General features: G+C 40.2%; 1 protein-coding gene across 1 annotated transcript; it reads left to right on the forward strand.

Moving 5' to 3' along the window:
- The first annotated feature begins 3,050 nt into the window (after nt 1-3,050).
- Nucleotides 3,051-3,554, forward strand: LOC142167950 (uncharacterized). The gene has a single exon (XM_075228572.1). It carries the CDS (start codon nt 3,051-3,053, stop codon nt 3,552-3,554), a length of 504 nt encoding a protein of 167 aa, XP_075084673.1.
- Nucleotides 3,555-21,269: the final 17,715 nt, after the last annotated feature.

The following is a 21,269-nucleotide window of genomic DNA, read 5'->3' on the forward strand; positions in this document are numbered from 1 at the left end:
AACATAACAACAACATAATCAGTGAATACAAGAACCTAAGAACTCTAAAAGGCCAACTTTCCGCAAATACATCCGAGCACGTGCTCGTCACCTCGCATACACGGACTACAATTAGCATAGAAAACAGACCGATACTCAAAAATGAACTTCTCGAGTGAAATGGCCTCAAATATAACAAAAATAACTTAAATCACAATAAAACTCATAAGAAACTATTCCGGATCATAAAGCTTCAATCTTTATCAAAATCTAAAAATCGACCCAAAAGTCGACCCCCGGGTCCGCACCTCAAAACCTGATAAATTTCACAAAACCCGAACACTCATTCCCATACGAGTTCAACCACACTAAAATTACTCATTCCAATACGAGTTCAACTACACTAAAATTATCAAATTCCAATACAATTTCGTACCTCAAATCATGATTTTTCATTTTGAAAACTTTCTTCAAAAACCTCAATTTTTCTCAACTAAAAATACAAATTAAATGATAGAAACAAAGATAAAATCATGAAATATAATACATTCTAGGTGAAGAACACTTACCCAATTGATTTACTTGAAAATCCCTAAAAGAAGCTCCCAAAATCGAAGTCTAAAACTCAAAATATGAAGAAAATGGCCAAACCCTCGACTTATATGATTTTGCCCAGGACTTCCGCATCTGCAGACAAGGAAGCGCATCTGCGCTCTCGCATTTGCGAGAAATCGTTTGCACCTGCGAACTCAGCTAGCCAGGTCTGGATCCGCTTCTGTGATCAAATGGCCACACCTGGGAGTGCGCGCCTGCGAACAAATGTCCATTTCTGCGGACTCCCCCTCCAGTTCACTATCCGCATCTGTGGCACTTCGAGCGCATCTGCGGGATTGCACATGCGGAAACTCCCTTGCACCTGCGACCCCTGGCCATCTCCTCAATACCACTTTTGTGCTTGGCCTCTCGCACGTGCGTGTCCACACCTGCAGCCACCCTACCGCAGGTGCGATTACACTAGAAGCTTGAAAGCTTAAGCAATTACACAATTCCAAATTTTGATCCGTTAAGCATCCAAAAAACACCTGAGGCCCACGGAACCTAAACCCAATATACAAACAAGTCCTAAAACACCATACGAACATAGTCGAGCCCTCAAAACACATCAAACAACAACAAAAATATGAATCACTCTCCAATCCAAACTTAATGAACAAGAAACTTCAAATTTCTATAACAGATGCCGAAACCTATCAAACCACGTCCGATTGACCTCACATTTTGCACACACATCATATTCAACATTATGGACCTATTCCAACTTCCGGAATCAAAATCCGACCCTGATATCAAAAAGTCCACTTCCGATCAAAATCTCCAAAAATTCGACTTTCATCATTTCATGTCTAAATTAGCTACAGGATTCGAATTCACATTCCGGACATGCTCCCAAGTCCAATATCACCCAATGGAGCTAATGGAACAGACAAAACTCCATTCTAGAGTCGTTTTCATACAGTTCTGACTACGGTCAAAATCCTAAGACTTAAGCTTCCATTTTAGGGACTAAGTATCCCAAATCACTCCGAATCATCCGGTAACTGAATTCAATCACGCACGCAAGTCAATACACATAATACGAAGCTATTCAGGACCTTATGCCGCCGAACGAGACTTTAATTATCAAAATGACCGGTCGGGTCGTTACAGTAACAATAAAGGAGCACTTTGAGTTCTATGTTGAAAGATCAAGTAATACAAGATACTCTTTGATATGTAGTGATGAAATGTGTGGTTGGATTGTTCGAGGTTCACGAATTAATGAATCAACACTTTTTAAAATAGTTAAATTTCAGAGAACACATGAATGCTCGGTTCACATCAGAAAGTCACATCAAAGACAAACGACTTCAAATGTGATAAGAGATTACATGATTGACAACTTAAGAGACATAGCTATTGAAGTAAATCCTAAGTTTGTCATTTCAGAAATGAAAAGAGCACATGGAATAGATGTTGGCTATGGAAAAGCATGGCGTACTATTCAAAAAGGGATATCTTTATTAAGAGGAATAACAGAAGAAAATTATGAGTAGATGCCATCATATTTGTATATGATGGAACAAAAAAATCCAGGATCATATACTAATATTAAGAGAGATACAGAAAACAGGTAAAAACAAAACTTGTAAAATTTTAATATTTCTTTTGCTTTTTGTCATCATTATTTTCCAGTTCATTAGTGAATACTGCAAATGACACAACAAACACGACATTAATATTAAATATAATACTGCATTTTGACATGAAAAAATTATAGAATCTACAGTATTAAAACTTTCAAAATTACCAGTATAATATACTAGTTTCATATGCAAAATATACAAAATCTCAAGCCTATTATTCTGCTTCTATCTTTAGTTCATAGTAGAAACACACATATGCTAATATCCATTAGTATTCAGCTTGTCATACCACAAAACTAAATTCTATTTACTTTTCAATGTAACGGGTTTCTTTACATGTTTTTTATGTATGTGGCGTCAATTTCTTGGTGGAAGTATTGTAGACCACTTATTGTTGTTGATGAAACATTTCTAAAAAATAAATATAGAGGTGTTCTATTAGTGGCAGTTACAAAGGATGCAAATAACCAGATTTTCCCTATAGCATTTGGGGTAGCGGATTCAGAGTATAACGAGTCATACGAATGGTACTTCAGAGAATTAAGAAAAGCAATTGGCATTCGTAAAGATTTAATATTTTTATCAAATCGACACAAGGCCATTGCAAATGGGATTGCAAAAGTTTTCCCTGAGTGCTACCATGGTATTTGCATATATCATTTAGAGAAGAATCTAAAGCAAAGAAGAGTGAGAAACACTGTAATAAACCCATTTCAAAGTGCTGCAAGAGTATACATTCAATCAGAATTTGATGACTTTATGTCCCAAATAGCTATTGTTGATAAGAAAACAATCGACTACTTAATGGAGGAACCACCAGGAAGATGGGCTCGTTCACATTGTCCAAGATGACGATATGATATGCTAACAACAAATATTGTTGAGTCAATGAATAATGTTTTGAGACGTGCAAGAGAATTGCCACTTTTAACAATGATGGATTTCATACAAGAAAAATTGCAAATCTGGTTCTATGAAAGAAGGACAACATCAGAAGGAATTTTTCGTGAAATATCAAATTGGGCAGAAGCAACATTGAATGACAAAATTAAACCAGCTTTTACATTTAGAGTATCGCCCATTGATCGACTCAAATTCAAAGTCAAAGAAGGGGGTATGGAATTTATTGTTGATCTAGATAAGAGAACATGTGATTTTTCTGAATTTCAGCTAGATGAGATACCCTGTGAACATGCAGTTGCTGTAATTGACACTATATATCAAAAGAAATCAGCTTTCTGCTCCGTCTATTATACAATGAACTTTTGGTTGAAAATATATGAAGGGCAAGTAAATTCTGTAGGTGATTCAACTACATGGGTTATACCAAATACTATTAAATCAAAAATCACTAAGCCTCCAGATGCAAAAGTTATGCTAGGAAGAAGATAGAAGAATCGACATGTCTCCTGTATAGAATTCAAGAAGGAATCAAGATGTGGTCATTGCAAAAGAAATGGGCATAACAAAAATTGCACATATTCAGCAGTAGTTCATCCTTATTCAAGAAAATACAAGAAAACGAATGATTGATTATATACAATAAGGTTGCATGCGCTCATTCAAAAAAGTGACTGTAATCCATAATAATTTGCTCATGATTATTGTTTCTCAAAATATTATTACTGTCTATTTTTTTTGTTCCTTGATCTGAAGTCAAAATGACTGTAATCTTTGTTTTTTCTATTACAAAATACTTTGCTGCAATTATATAGTGTTATACCCCATATTTTCGTACGTGAAAAGACTCTATAAGTAAATTGATGGAAGCTCGAAAATGAGATGTTTCATTCCGCATTTTCATATGTTAAAGTTTCGTCGTAAGTTAATCGACGTAAGCTCGGGAATGAGATTAATTTTGAAATTATAAGTATTATGGTATTTCAAACAAGTTCGTGAAGGTGAGAGGGTAAGCAAATCGAAGAAAATGAGTTTCGTTGAAGGTTGCCATTTTGAGATAAAATACGGTCCAAGCTATAATACCCCGTATTTATGGACTAATGCCATACAATGTACCACATGACCATGATAGTAGGGTACATAAAGTGTGTTAAAAGTAAGTAGTATTTTAAGTAATTTGAGATAATTCTTAATTATGTGGGTAATTGGTTAATTATTAGATTAGTGGAGAATTACCAAGTTAATTAAGAAATTGGTAATTAATTAAGACATTTTGGATAAACTCTTGAACCCCAACGTGGAAGTAAGATGTAGTGAATCAAATGACTCTTAAATTATGTTGCAAGGTGGCACAATTTGGACATTCTTTGGCCAAGTCATCCCTATCAAGTAGGGCCCACAAAATCCAACAATTTTAAGAGATTTACCTTATTAAGGTATGATTCTAAGTGTGCCAAGAGACGGATGAAGCTTCAATACGGATTTGCAATTCTAAGAGATTTACAACGAAGTTATACCGTGTAATCGCAATGAGATTTGCAATTTTAAGAGAGCACGGTACAATCTTTCGCAAGAATATCATACGGATTCTCCCCTGCTTCGATCTGCCGTTACGTTTTTTGTCGCAATTGACGTACGCTAGAGGGATTGTCAAGAGAATCGGCTCAGGTATGTTAAGTCTATCCCTTATTTCTTTTTGGCATGATCCAAATGATACAAACGAAACGAGCAAAATATGCAACTTCCATAAATGACTCTATTCATAGAAATGCTAGAGATGCTTATGTTCTTGATTCCCCACGTGTCCTATTATTATATCATTTGTTCATGGGTCTCAGAAAATACATAAGTTGAAAAAGTTTACTTCATGATATTAATCAAAGGCATAGTGGTCTTATGATATTCCGAAAGATTTTATTGACGTACTTCTCATGCATTGCATTCATTTATACATGTACATTGACCCATGACCAGATGGCGTTATATACGCGTATATATGTATATGGGATATGGGAAAATATTACGGCGTTATATACGCACAACCACCTGATCAGCTGGTATACCTTGATAATTTTTCCACAGTGGCCGAGATGCTATGATGGGATGCCCTCAGAGGCTTGATAATTTTATGAACGCATATACCTATGCATGGTATGCAATTTATACGCATATGCATGACATTATAAATATGAAATGATTCACAGAGTAATTCAAACTTACATGTTGAGTCTTTTAATCTATGTTTCTCTCATGTCTATTACTTACTGATTTTTATTCCTTACATACTCGGTACATTATTTGTACTGACGTCCCTTTTGCCTGGGGACACTGTGTTTCATGCCCCCAGGTCCCGTTAGACAGGTTTAGAGTCCTCCAAGTAGGCTATCAGCTCAGCGAAAGGTGTTGGTGCGCTCCATTTGCTTCGGAGTTGCTATTTGGTCAGTATGATTATAACATGTGTTGATTGGTATGGCGGGGCTCTATCCCGACCTTTATGATATTTATGTACTCTTAGAGGCTTGTAGACAGATGTCATGTATATAAAAAATTTTATGGCCTTATCGGCCTATGTTCAGTGTACGAGAAATCATTTTGGCCTTATAGGACCGTATGTCACATGTATAAGTTTTTATATCAGATTGGGTCGTCTTATATTTAGTATTCCCTTATGTTTATTCTGGTTAGCCCATGATGGCCTGTTTGGCCCATTTCCCAATGATAGTACGATAAGAAGGATATGTAACGTTGGTACTCGGTTGAGTAAGGCACCGGGAGCCCGTCGCAGCCTATCGATTTGGGTCGTGACAAAAGTCGTATCAGAGCAGCTCTGTCCGGGAGTCTACAAGCCGTGTCTAGCAGAGTCTTGTTTATAGGTGTGTTGTGAACCACACCTATAAGCATGAGGCATATGCATGACATTATAAATATGAAATAATTTACAGAGTTATTCATATTTACGTGTTGAGTCTCTTACTCCATGTTTTTCTCATGTCTATTACTTACTGATTTTCATTCCTTACATACTCGGTACATTATTTGTATTGACGTCCCTTTTGCCTGGGGATGCTGCGTTTCATGCCCGCAGGTCCTGTTAGACAAGTTGAGAGTCTTCCAAGTAGGCTATCAGCTCAGCGGAAGGTGTTGGTGCGCTTCATTTGCTCAGGAGTTGCTATTTGGTCAGTATGATTAGGACATATGTTGATTGGTATGGCGGGGCTCTGTCCCAACCTTTATGATATTTATGTACTCTTAGAGGCTTGTAGACAGATGTCATATATATGAAAAATTGTATGGCCTTATCGGCATATGTTCAGTGTACGAGTAATCATTTTGGCCTTATATGCCTATATGCCACATGTATAAGTTTTTATATCAGATTGGATCATCTTATATTGAGTATTCCCTTATGGTTATTCTGGTTAGCCCATGACGACCCATTTGGTCCATTTGCCAATCATAGTACGATAAGAAGGATATGTAACGTTGGTACTCGATTGAGTAAGGCACCTGGTGCCCGTCGCGGCCCATCGGTTTGGGTCGTGACAAAAGTCGTATCAAAGCAGTTCTGTCCGGGAGTCTACAAGCCGTGTCTAGCAGAGTCTTGTTTATAGGTGTGTTGTGAACCACACCTATAAGCATGAGGCTACATGGAATTTAGGACTGTCACTCTTTCTTCTTACTCTAGATCATATAGTAGAGCTCAGTAGTAGGAATTCAAACTCCTAAATTCTATTTTATTCATAATACGACGATGTCTACATCTAGAAAGACGGTTGGTAAGGGATTGAATTTGGCTATGGAAGAGTTGAGTTAGAGGAACTCGATTTTTCATGATGCTTATGATGAGTAAATGTAAGGTCTTTAGTAGATCCTGTGTGTACTAAGATATGTAAGCCTCTCGATAAGGAGCCTTAGGGCAAGAATATATATCCACCCTTATGGTGAAAGGAAATGAGAGATTCAGAAGATAGATACAAGTTTTAACAAGTAAAAGAAGCAAGATGAAGAAGGGTACGGGGCACCCAGTTAATGAAGATTGTCAGTATTTACAATTCAGACAGAGGAATATAAGCCTTTTGAGTTACCTTCAACAATAACAGAGGTATGTACAATTGGCCACACCTATCTCATTGATGCCCTGTGGGGGCTAATAGAAGTAGTATAAGATAAGGATAGATATCAGGATCCGGCTGGGGTTAGAGTGACCCAAAATGGTGGATGGATTTGTTGTGTTAGTTGACATTTCCAAAGGATATTGCAAATGTGCTAATAGATCTCCTTGTGAGACACCCATATGGTGCACTCTAAAATAGTACAACTAGATATGAGTACTGCAAAGATAGACACTGGAATCCTTGAAGGGATAAATATTACCTTAGTATGGATCCCGTCCCTAGTAGTTCGAGAATGTTAGGCAACCCGAAGAGCCAATGGATGGAGCAAGGGGAGCTAAAAGCAAAAGAACGCCTTGTTGACGTTCTCAAAATAAAGTGGTAGACATAAACATTAGCAGGGAAATAAGAAGAGAGATAATGAAGCATTACAAGTAAGATGTGATACATGGATGACAACGACAGAAAAACAAATGACAGTATTACAGATTCTATAGTCAAGGGAAGGGAAAGACGAGAGGTGACAGGCCTTGAGGCAACAAAAGAGTATAGGTCATAAAGTCACATCCTCATTTCGAGAAATAAGTTCGTGACTCTAACGTGATTACTAGAAGGAAAAGTTAGACCCAAAGTAATAGAAATCACTATGGATTGGTGAATAAGGTAAACAAAACATGAATTAGAGACTGAGTGATTTGATAATGGTCAACATCATGAGAATTTTAGATTTCATTCCGGCGATAATAGAATGGACAACAGAAGAAGATTCATGAGAAATTCAGAGAAAGTTCATTCAGGAAGACGCTTCCCGAAAGCAAGCAATGTGAGAAAAGTTAAGCTTAAGGGACTATGTGTGCCCGTTATACTAGGTGAGTAAGGAATTTTGTTATCCTTGGTACAGAAGGATTACCGTAAGGCGAGTAAGGGTCATCGATGATGTGAAAAGACACAAAAGATGAAGAGGTAAAACATCTATAGGTAGATCACGGTAGCACTAAAACTTAGTACTCCCCTAAAGGGGGAATATGGAGTGATGTGGCATGAAGTCAGAATTAAGTGATTCTAGTAACTATGGAATGGTAAAGTAAGAATGCGATAAAAATGAGAAAGGAAGGAGATTGCACTTATATAAATCCTACAGATATGCTACGATTACAGAACATTATGCAAGCACGATGTCTAGGAAAGGAAGCAAGGATTCCTGCCCGGGATGTTATTGATAAATAAGGAGCCAGTGCAAGAGGTAAGTTAAGGCAAGGGAAATAACCCAAGAAACATTTGGCGGAATATTGATATGAGAAGGGGTCAACGAGTAATTAGTAGTTGATTCAGGAAGGGCCTATTTATGGGTAGACAGGAGGATACAAACAAATCAATAGATCGTGCAAGATAAATATAGTAAAACCTAATATAGTGAATTTAGCCTCGCAGTTACGACATCGTGACCCTTGAGAAATATTCAGATAGGAGTTAGGGTAGTTAAACATACTGTATGAATGTTACGGAAATAAAAGAGAGTCTCACTGGGAAGACAGTCAAAACTTCAGTTCAGAAGCAACTATACGAGCACATGAGCATGGAGGTAAGTAACAAAGGATAATTATAGGTGAGTACGAACATCAAAAATTTAATTGGGTATACGATGTAATAAGCTTGTAGCTTTACCAGAGTCAGAGGATCCTCCCTAAGTACTACAATGAAAGACTAGCTAAGGAAATAAGGAAGGAGGCTTCAACCTAAGCATAGTAACTTGAAGAAGAAATGGTCATGTAAAAATAGTCTCACTACAACATTGTATGCACCCCATAAGAAAGTGGCACCTACCGTGTCTAATGAATGAGAAGTAAAGTCAAAAGTAATATTCAAGATCATATGAGTTGCGAAAATTCCGGCATGCGTGGGAACTAAGATAAGCTAAGTATGCGCGTAACAAGGGGGCAGAACGACCAGGAAAAGTAATTGCTCATATTTAAAGAAAGTTGAGAAGGAATGAAAGGAATTATTCGATCAATGATCTAGAGTTAGTTACGTAGCAAACGCACTTAAGATTTCGGAGTATTATCCATGCAGCATATATGTTGATAATCATATAGCCGTAGAAGACTCCAGTATAGTTTAAAAGAAAGAATTGAGTCCTGGTCATAGACAAAGGATTGAATTGTTAAAAGTTTGTATCATGGATATTCCATAGCGCCCCTGAAAGGCTAAAGTAATAGCTAATACCAGAAGCCGCTGATCGGAAGATAGCTTAAGCCTACATAAATGCTGATAAGAAGGAAGCGAAAACTAAAAAGTTACATCAATAAAGTAAATCAAGAGTCTGATTATTGGACTCGGAAAATTACAGGAATCGTGATTAGGAACATAGCAGAATCACTCTTAATATCAGAGGTACAAGAGAGATAGTACAATAGCCATATTCTATAACGACTCTACGATAAAGCCAGTTGGGAGAGTACTAGCCTCATAAGAAGTCAGTATGAAGCTCCCACCGGATTGTGTATGCACCAGAGGTGCAAGTATTATAATAGAGCTTCAAGTTGTGAGTGTGAATCATACCTATGTGGAAGGGAGGTTATGAAAAGAATAGAAGATGTGATGTGAGATTTTAAGGTAAGTAAGGTAATGGTGAACAACGTACGAGATACTCAAGTGCAGAAGGTTGTGAATAGTCCACACTTCGGATAGAAGGCTAGAAGCGTGGGGATTCAATATCTAAGAATGATAGCGGTATCGTCAGTAGCATGTATTCCAGCCAATGGTTTCTAGGTATCGAGAAACCTGATTAAGAGAGTAAAGAAGAGTTAGAGATAATGTGATATCTCGCTTAATGTTCCAGAATGACATAAGGAAATCTATGATGCAAGCATGTTGAAAGGTTGCGTGTAAGATAAATAGATATGTGTAGGTCGCAAGCTATTGTATGGTAAAGCGACAAGGTTCTAGAAGACAAGAGTAAGGATAAGAAAGGGCAAGTGAAAAGGTGACGAGAATGGATAAGTCCTCAGGATTAAGCCCATGAAAATAAGAGAGCTAATGGTTTCTCTAAGTTATAGAAAACTCAGTATAGCCTGAATGAACTCAAAGGAGTCTAAGACTAATAACATTTAGAAGAGATGGAATGCTGCCCTGGTAGTAGAATAAGGGTGTAATTGTGATAAATAAAGGATGACATTTGGGCCTTCGATTGAGTAATGATTTGAAGAAAAAGAGAGGGGATTTCATGGATGGTATAGGATTAAAATATCACGTAATGTAAATCACATTGGGATGCTATGAAATACGGTTATGGAAGTATAGTATCGCCCCCAGGTGGATCGGTCTAATCATTTCAGATGTTCCCCGATGAGACGTGAGCCCTAGTTGCAATGTATTACGTAAGAAGTTTCAAGTCTTCAGTGGTAGATTGTAGATCAACAATGAAGTGAATCAACAATGGATGGATAAAAGTTACAAAGTATGAGATGAGATTAGGCCATCAGTCTTAAGATGAACAGTGATGAAAAAGCATTAAAGGACTCAGATTTATACATATAGGATAAGCAATGAGAATAACCTGGAGTTTGGTAGCAGACCTCAGTAACGGTAAATCGAAGTAAGAGTTATGGTATAGTATGACCTACCTAGATGAAGTAAAGTTATGCGGGTAGAGAACCGGGTCTATGAAATAAGATATAGCGATATTCATAAGTGCGACAAAGTACCGAGCGAAGAACTTTAGTATACTTATAGATGCCCGGAGGGACATCTTGTCAAGTTTTGTATATGTTTACAAAGTGAGGCCTAGAGATTGGCTAAAAGCAGGAGGAAAAAGGAGAGAAGAGTCACATAGGCGCACTTATAAGGTCAGAGTCGTACAAGCTACATGACAGAAGGTAATAACAGTTACGAGATTGGAAGGATTCCGACCACAAGTCATGGTGTGAGAAAGAGGCCTAAAGGGGGAATGCCTTGGCCTTTGGATTTATTTACAAAACGTTGCCTAGATGGCAAGGAGAGTACTAAAGTATTCGCAAGAGCTATAGGTTATGATACAAATAAGTGCATCAGTCAACATTCGAGGACGAGTGTTCCAAAGGGGGAAATGATGTTACACCCCATGTTTTCGTACGTGAAAGTACGCCATAAGTAAATTGATGGAAGCTCAGAAATGAGATGTTTCATTCCGCATTTTCATATGTTAAAGTTTCGTCGTAAGTTAATCGACGTAAGCTCGGGAATGAGATTAATTTTGAAATTATAAGTATTATGGTATTTCAAACAAGTTCGTGAAGGTGAGAGGGTAAGCAAATCGAAGAAAATGAGTTTCGTTGAAGGTTGCCATTTTGAGATAAAATACGGTCCAAGCTATAATACCCCGTATTTATGGACTAATACCATACAAGGTACCACATGACCATGATAGTAGGGTACATAAAGTGTGTTAAAAGTAAGTAGTATTTTAAGTAATTTGAGATAATTCTTAATTATGTGGGTAATTGGTTAATTATTAGATTAGTGGAGAATTACCAAGTTAATTAAGAAATTGGTAATTAATTAAGACATTTTGGATAAACTCTTGAACCCCAACGTGGAAGCAAGATGTAGTCAATCAAATGACTCTTAAATTATGTTGCAAGGTGGCACAATTTGGACATTCTTTGGCCAAGTCATCCCTATCAAGTAGGGCCCACAAAATCCAACAATTTTAAGAGATTTACCTTATTAAGGTATGATTCTAAGTGTGCCAAGAGACGGATGAAGCTTCAATACGGATTTGCAATTCTAAGAGATTTACAACGAAGTTATACCGTGTAATCGCAATGAGATTTGCAATTTTAAGAGAGCACGGTACAATCTTTCGCAAGAATATCATACGGATTCTCCCCTGCTTCGATCTGCCGTTACGTTTTTTGTCGCAATTGACGTACGCTAGAGGGATTGTCAAGAGAATCGGCTCAGGTATGTTAAGTCTATCCCTTATTTCTTTTTGGCATGATCCAAATGATACAAACGAAACGAGCAAAATATGCAACTTCCATAAATGACTCTATTCATAGAAATGCTAGAGATGCTTATGTTCTTGATTCCCCACGTGTCCTATTATTATATCATTTGTTCATGGGTCTCAGAAAATACATAAGTTGAAAAAGTTTACTTCATGATATTAATCAAAGGCATAGTGGTCTTATGATATTCCGAAAGATTTTATTGACGTACTTCTCATGCATTGCATTCATTTATACATGTACATTGACCCATGACCAGATGGCGTTATATACGCGTATATATGTATATGGGATATGGGAAAATATTACGGCGTTATATACGCACAACCACCTGATCAGCTGGTATACGTTGATAATTTTTCCACAGTGGCCGAGATGCTATGATGGGATGCCCTTAGAGGCTTGATAATTTTATGAACGCATATACCTATGCATGGTATGCAATTTATACGCATATGCATGACATTATAAATATGAAATGATTCACAGAGTAATTCAAACTTACATGTTGAGTCTTTTAATCTATGTTTCTCTCATGTCTATTACTTACTGATTTTCATTCCTTACATACTCGGTACATTATTTGTACTGACGTCCCTTTTGCCTGGGGACACTGTGTTTCATGCCCCCAGGTCCCGTTAGACAGGTTTAGAGTCCTCCAAGTAGGCTATCAACTCAGCGAAAGGTGTTGGTGCGCTCCATTTGCTTCGGAGTTGCTATTTGGTCAGTATGATTATAACATGTGTTGATTGGTATGGCGGGGCTCTATCCCGACCTTTATGATATTTATGTACTCTTAGAGGCTTGTAGATAGATGTCATGTATATAAAAAATTTTATGGCCTTATCGGCCTATGTTCAGTGTACGAGAAATCATTTTGGCCTTATAGGACCGTATGTCACATGTATAAGTTTTTATATCAGATTGGGTCGTCTTATATTTAGTATTCCCTTATGTTTATTCTGGTTAGCCCATGATGGCCCGTTTGGCCCATTTCCCAATGAGAGTACGATAAGAAGGATATGTAACGTTGGTACTCGGTTGAGTAAGGCACCGGGAGCCCGTCGCAGCCTATCGGTTTGGGTCGTGACATATAGTAATTTTTGTTTTTCGGAAAATCCATATATCTATCAAAAGTAAGGGTGTACACTCTATAGAATAGCTTTATAAAAAGTATAAAAGTATACATTGAACATTATACTGAACTAATTAAATTTTCTATCCAATACTCAGTTAAATATACTTGAACTCATTACATATAGTATAGCAGTATGCACACTTTTCGTTAAATTATGCCAAATATAATAGAAAAACTCTATAGTATACCTATATAAAAAGCTTAAAGGTATATCCCGAACATTATACTGGAATTAATGATATTTTTTGTATGTAACGACTGTGCCGGTCGTTTTGATTTCTAGAACTCTGTTCCCCTAAATAAGACTCCACGTATATGCTTTTACTGTTTTATGACTTGCGGGGATGGTTAGTTTGGGATTTGGAAGGGGTCAAGTTAAAATCGGAACACTTGGTTCTTTAAGGTGGGCTAAAAAGGCTAAGTTTGACTTCGGTCAACATTTTGAGTAAACGACCTCATAGTAGAGATTTGAAAGGTTCCAATAGGTTCATATGATAATTTCGGACTTGGGCGTATGTTCGGATGGGGTTTTGGATGACCCGGGAGCGTTTCAGCTCCTAATAGTGAAAGTTTGTTCTTTGAAGGTTTAGAAGTTCTTTAAATTTGGTTTGGAGTACGTTTTTGTGATATCGAGGTCAAAATGGGATTCCGAGACTAGCAGTAGTTCTGTATGATGATTTAAAATTTGCACGCAAAATTTGGTGTCATTCCGAGTAGTCTAAGTATGATTTGGCGCGTTCGGAGCAATTTGGAAACTTGGAGTTCATATTTTGATTCAATTTGGTTTCGGGGTGTAATTCTCAGTTTTGTTGTTGTTATACGTGTTTCGAGAGTTCGAACAAGTCCGTATTATGTTTATAGACTTGTTGGTGTAGTTGGCCGGGGTCCCGAGGGGCTCGGGTGTGTTTCGGACCGCCTAGAGTTAAGGTGAAAACACCAGATTTTTTTTTATGGTTTCTTTCTTTGCGAACGCGGATAGACCCCCGCATTCGCGGTGAAGGATTTAGGGACTGGAGTTTTGCCCTTCGCATTCGCGTAGGCAGGGATGTGTTCACGGAGGCCTGGGCCTTTTGGCCTTCGCGTTCGCATTGAGCAGGATGCGTTCGCATAGAAGCTTGGGCCTGGGGCTGGGCAACCCATTTGCCTTATGCGTTCACGTGTTGGGCCCCGCGTTCGCGAGGAGTAGGCGGCCCAGTGCCTCGCGTTCGCCTCTCGTGTTTGCATAGAGCCTTTTTCCTGGGCTCTTCAGTTTAGCCATCGCGATCGCGAGATCTTGGCCGCGATCGCGTATAAGGACCCCTAGGCAGATTCATCTTTTAAAAACGAGACTTAGGCTATTTTGGCTCATTTTCTTTCATTGTTGGGCGATTCTTGGACCTCTTAGAGAAGGGATTTAACCTACCACATTGAGGTAAGTAATTTCCACACAATGTGAGTTTAATACATAGTTCATGGGTAGATTATAACATGTAAATTAGTGAAAATTATGGGTTTAGATGAAAACCTAGGTTTTGATAAAAATGGGATTCTATCACGAAAATGGTTATGGAATTTAGTGAAAATCATATATTTTAGTTCATGAGGTTATGGGTAACAATTTTCTTCGAAACTTTTCGGAATCCAGGCACGTGGGCCTCGGGGTGAATTTTAAGAATCTTACATTTAGGGTTGGGTAACCTCTTTAATAGTTGGAATACAAACTTTTGAGTATTGATTAGTTTATATGCTATTTGATTAGTTTTGGATTGTTCAGCACCAAATCGAGAGTTTGAGCATAATTTTGGACCGAGAAGTGGGCTTTGAGACGAGATAAGTCTCTTTTCTAATCTTGTAAGAGGGAATTAACCCCATAGGTGAATTAATTAGTGTGTGTATATATTTTTGGGAGGGGCTACGTACGTACGAGGTGACGAGAGTCCGTGCGAAACTACTAAGTATGCTATAGTCCGGGTAGTCTAGGACCCATATCATGCTATACTTGAAGTGGTAGCACCCTTACTTGTTAATTGAATTGCTTAAGTCATATTGCAAGATTTATAAAAGAAATTAAAGGGGTAAGTTTCACTTATTTGAGGTTGTGAATAGAGCACTTGTCTGTTATTGAAAAATGGGTATTTTCTTAAAGTATTTTCTATTTGTGGAGCGGGCCGAATGCCTCGGTAGCAGATAGATGCATCTATAGTTCGTGTCATTCGACCCTCGGCAGTGCATAGTTTAAATACTATTATGTTGGTTCGGGCCGTGCTACCTCGACATTATTTGCACATGATAAACTCTTGGAATTTCTCATAATTTATATTGTTTAAGTGTTTTGATGATATAAATCGCTAAATGACAAAAGATAAATTTGGGACCTAATATTTGTGAAAGGAGTAATTATCATTTCCTGTTATTGAGTTTTTTGGTATATTTCCTGTAATCCATGTCTAGTTAGAGTTTTGACTTATTGTCGTTAGCCCTTAGTAAGTGTCAAGGTCGACCTCTCGTCACTACCTCTTCGAAGTTAGGCCGGATACTTACTGGGTACACGTTGTTTTATGTACTCACGCTACACTTTTGCACTTAAATGTGCAGGATCTGAGGCAGGTGCATCTGGATATCCGTCTGGCGCGCATACTTGATCCTGGTTCGAGATTACACTGTGAGCTGCTCTTCCGAGCCATTCAGCAGTAGCCAGAGTCTCTCTTTTGATTTATTATCAGTCTATTCTATTTCAGACAGTAGAGTAGAAATCTTTTGTATATTCAACTAGTAGCCCACATACGTGTGATACCAGATCTTGGCACACACTAGTAGACTTGTGATTTTGGTTTTATTCCTATGGTCATAAATACATTTAGCTGCTTTAGTTTTATTAATTTAAATCTGTTTTTCACTAAATCATTTAAATTAAGGAAAGTTATTTACTTGGACATTAAAATGGGAAATCACTAGATTATTCAGTGTTGGCTTGCCTAGCAACGGTGTTGGGCGCCATCATGGCCTAATATTGAATTAGGTCGTGACAACATGGTATCTAAGCACTAGGTTCATATAGGTCTCAAAAGTTATGGGCAGGCCTATTAGAGTCTTACGGATCGGTGCGGAGACGCCCGTACTTATCTTAGAGAGGCTATAGGGTGTTAGGAAACTACTCTTTATTTATCTCCTATCGCGCAGTTGATGGTGTACTAAGTTTCTTTCTCTCACAGATGGTGAGAACGCGCACGACATACGTTCCTAACCCAGGAGAGACTGCTCCCCCTGTTGTTAGAGACCGAGGTAGAGGTCGGGGGAGGGCACCCGCCCGAGGTAGGGAACGAGGACGTCCCAAATTTGCCCTAGTTGTACTACCAGCGGATCCAGTAGAGGATCCCATTGTGGAGGAGCAAGACGAGGTGCCCGCAGCAGAGCCAGCCCAAGTCGATTTCATGTTAGCACCGGGCTTTTAGGAGGTCATGGACCGTATGCTACGGTTCATCGATACTATGACCCAGGCTAGTTTATTTCCAGCAGACCCAGCCACATCTCAGGCGGGAGGGGGAGCATAGACCCCTATTCCTCAGGCTCCAAGGCATGCGACTGCCGTATATCAAACTTCGGGTGCACTACCCGTGGGCGTCACCCAGCCAGTTGCAGCAGCGGCACCTGAGCCTAGACCAAATGCGACCGACGAGCCACAGAAGCTATTGGACAGATGGACCATGCTACACCCTCCTATCTTCAGAGGTGAGCGACATGAGGATCCCCAGGACTTGATTGATCGGTGCAGGGACATACTGCACAACATGAGGATATTGGAGTCCCATGGGGTGGATTTCACTACTTTCCAGCTGGAGGGCAGGGCCCGTAGGTGGTGGCAGTCTTATCTTCTTTATAGACCAGTAGGTTCTCCAGTTTACACGTCTATTCTTAGATAGGTATATCCCACCTTCCCAGAGGGAAGAGTTGCGGTTCCAATGTGAGCAGCTCCAGCAGGGTCAGATATCAGTGACCGATTATGCGGCGAGATTCTCTGAGTTGTTTTGCCATGCAATTATGATACTTCCTACTAAGGCGGAGCGAGTACGAATGTTTGTTGCGGGGCTGCACTCAGGTATTTAGGCTACTATGGCCCGGGAGCTTGAGATGGGAACTTCTTATCCGCTAGTAGTGGAGATTGCTCGGAGGATTGAGGGTTACCGTTAGAGGGGTAGAGAGCAGATGCAGTGGGGCAAGAGGGTCTGTTATTGTGGAGAGTTTAGAGGTGCCCCGGCTGGGGGTAGAGGTCAGTTCATGAGGGGTCAGCCCAGTAGGCCCACATATCATGCACCGCCGCCTCCTCGGGGTGCTCCAGCGCAACCCTATTTCAGCACTATGCCGGAAAGTTCTTATCGCCCACCAGCCATTCAGGGTTCTTCCAGTGGGTATTCAGGCTATTAGGGTCAGACTTTAGGACAGCCGATCACTGCATCGAGAGGTGGTTTCGAGTGCGGGGATCCTATTCATGTGCAGAGGTTCTGCTCTTGGCTTCAAGGCAAGGCAGTACAGTAGGGTCATCAGCCCATGATTACAACACCAGCTGTCCGGTCGCCTAGGGGCGAAGGACAGGCGGGTAGAGGCCATCCTAGAAGTGGAGGCCAGGCAGGGGGTGGTCAGCCAGCTACTGTTCAGTTAGGCGGAGGCCAGCCAGCCTGTGCTCCAGCTAGGTTCTACGCTTTTTCGGCCAGACCAGATGCAGTGGTCTTAGATGTTGTGATCATAGGTACTATTTCTGTTTGCGGTAGGGATGCTTCGATTTTGTTTGATCTAGGGTCTACTTATTCATATGTGTCATCTCTATTTTCCCATTTCCTAGATATTCATCGTGAGTCCTTGGGTACTCCTATTTATGTGTCCACTCCTGTGGGCGATTCTATTGTTGTGGATCAGATCTATCGGTCCTATGTGGTCACATTCTGTGGTTATGAGACAAGAGAAGATCTTTTGTTGCTCGATATGACTGACTTTAAGGTTATCTTGGGCATGGACTGGTTATCTCCATATCATGACGTCTTTGATTACCATGCCAAGACTGTTACCTTGGTGATGCCAGAGTTGCCTAGATTGGAGTGGAAGGGTTTGTCCGTCAGCACACCCAGTCGGATCATCTCTTTTATAAAGGCTCGGCACATGGTCGAGAAAGGTTATTTGGCTTATCTAGCCTTTATTTGGGATATTACCGCAGAGTGTCCGGCGATTGATTCAGTACCATTAGTTCGGGAGTTGTCCGATGTGTTTCTTTCTAACCTTCCAGGCATGCAACCAGATCGTGATATCGATTTCTGTATTGACTTGGCTCCAGGTACCCAACCTATATCTATCCCACCGTAACGTATGGCTCCGATAGAATTGAAGGAGTTGAAAGAACAACTTGAGGAGTTGCTAGCAAAGGGATTCGTCAGGCCGAGTATATCATCTGGGGTGCACCAGTACTATTTGTGAAGAAGAAAGATGGGACCATGCGGATGTGCATTGATTACCGCAAGTTGAACAAAGTCACCATTAAGAACAAGTACCCGTTGCCGCGTATTGATGATTTTTTTGACCAGTTGCAGGGTGCTAGGGTGTTCTCTAAGATCGACTTGAGATCGGGGTACCATCAGTTGAAGATTCGGGACTCAGATGTTTTGAAGTCTGCTTTTTGTACTAGATACGGCCATTATGAGTTTCTAGTGATGTCTTTCGGCTTGACTAATGCCCCAGCGGTGTTTATGGATTTTATGAACAGGGTATTTAGGCCCTACATTGATTCTTTTGTCATTGTCTTCATTGATGACATTTTGATTTATTCACGTATCATGGAGGAGCACGAGTAGCATTTGAGAATGGTACTTCAGACCTTGCGGGAACAGAAGTTATATGCTAAGTTCTCCAAGTGTGAGTTTTGGCTATATTCAGTAGCATTCTTAGGGCATGTTATATCAGGCAAGGGTATCAAGGTGGATCCCAAGAAGATTGAGGCATTTCAGAGTTGGACTTGTCCTACTACGACGACGGAGATCAGGAGCTTCTTGAGGTTAGCATGCTATTATTGCCGGTTTGTGGAGGGTTTCTCATCTATTGCAGAACCTTTGACTAGATTGACCCAGAAGGGTGCTACGTTTCGTTGGTCCGATGATTGTGAGGTGAGCTTCCAGAAGCTCAAGATAACTTTGACTACAGCGCCCGTTCTAGTGTTACCTTCCGGCTCGGGGATGTATACTATGTATTGCGACACTTCACTTGTTGGTTTGGGTTATGTATTGATACAGGAGGGGCGAGTTATTCCATATGCTTCACGTTAGTTGAAGCCCCATGAGAAGAATTATCCTGTGCACGATTTGGAGTTGGCGATGATTGTTCATGCTCTTAAGATCAGGAGGCATTATCTTTATGGGGTGTCCTGTGAGGTTTACACTGATCATCGCAGCTTGTAGCATATGTTCAAGCAAAGGGATCTCAATTTGAGGCAGCGTCGATGGCTTGAGTTACTAAAGGATTATGACATCACCATTCTTTATCATCCGGACAAGGCAAATGTAGTCGCGGATGCCTTGAGCAGGAATGTAGAGAGTATGGGTAGCTTGGCATTCATTTCAGCAGGGGAGAGGCCACTAGCTTCGGACATTCAGTCCTTGGCTAACAGACTTGTAAGGTTAGACATTTCAGAGCCCAGCCGAGTTCTTGCATGCGTCATTGCCCAATCTTCACTATTGGAGCAGATCAAGGCTCGACAGTTTGATGATCCGCACTTGTTGGTTCTCAGGGAGACAGTACTACAGGTTGGTGCCAAGGAGGTTTCTATTGGCGAGGCTGGTGTTCTGCGACTCCAGGGTCATCTATGTATTTCTAATGTCGATGGCTTGAGGGAGAGGATTCTATAGGAGGTGCACGGTTCTCAATATTCCATTCATCAAGGTGCTACGAAGATGTATCGTGACCTGAGACAACATTATTGGTGGCGGCGGATGAAGAAAGACATAGTTGAGTACGTAGCTAGATGCCTAAATTGCCAGCAGGTTAAGTATGAACACCAGAGGCCTACTCTAACAGATGACTATATCGGAGTGGAAGTGGGAGCACATTACTATGTACTTCGTAGTTGGGTTGTCGCTGACCTTGCGGAAGTTTGATGCAGCTTGGGTCATTGTTGATAGGTTGATCAAGTTGGCACACTTCATCCCAATTGTGACTACGTATACTTCAGAAAGATTAGCCCAGGTTTATATTCAGGAGATAGTTCGGCTGCGTGGTGTGCCTGTTTCCATCATATCATATAGAGGTCCTTAGTTTACTTTGCATTTTTGGAGAGCAGTACAGAGTGAGTTGGGGACCCGTGTAGAGCTCAGCACAATATTTCATTCACAGACCGACGGACAGTCAGAGCGGATAGTTAAGATCTTGTAGGACATGCTCAAAGCATGTGTGATTGACTTTGGAGGGCAGTGGGATCAATTCTTGCATTTGGCCGAGTTTGCTTACAACAACAGTTACCAATCCAACATCGAGATGGCTCCATTTGAGGCTTTATATGGTCGGCGATATCGTTCTCCTATTGGGTGGTTTGAGCCCGAAGAGGTTAAGTTATATGGTACTGACTTGGTGAAGGATGCCTTGGAAAAGGTAAAGTCGATTCAAGAGCGGCTTCGCATAGCACAGTCCAGACAGAAGAGTTACGCGGACCAGAAGGCGCGTGATTTATCATTTATGGTAGGCGAGAAGGTTCTCTTGAAAGTCTCGCCGATGAAGGGGATCATGAGATTTAGGAAGAAGGGCAAGTTGAGCCTAAGGTTTATAGGTCCATTTGAGGTGTTGAGACGAGTTGGAGATGTTGCTTATGAGCTTGCCTTGCCTCCCAGTCTATCGGGAGTTCATCCGGTCTTCCATATGTCTATGCTACAGAGGTATCATGCCGACTTGTCACATGTGTTAGACTTCAGCATGATTTAGTTAGATGAGAGTCTGGGTTATAAAGAGGAGCCAGTTGCAA

This window comes from Nicotiana tabacum, chromosome 2, assembly GCF_000715075.1.
Source record: "Nicotiana tabacum cultivar K326 chromosome 2, ASM71507v2, whole genome shotgun sequence".
Classification (NCBI taxonomy): domain Eukaryota; kingdom Viridiplantae; phylum Streptophyta; class Magnoliopsida; order Solanales; family Solanaceae; genus Nicotiana; species Nicotiana tabacum.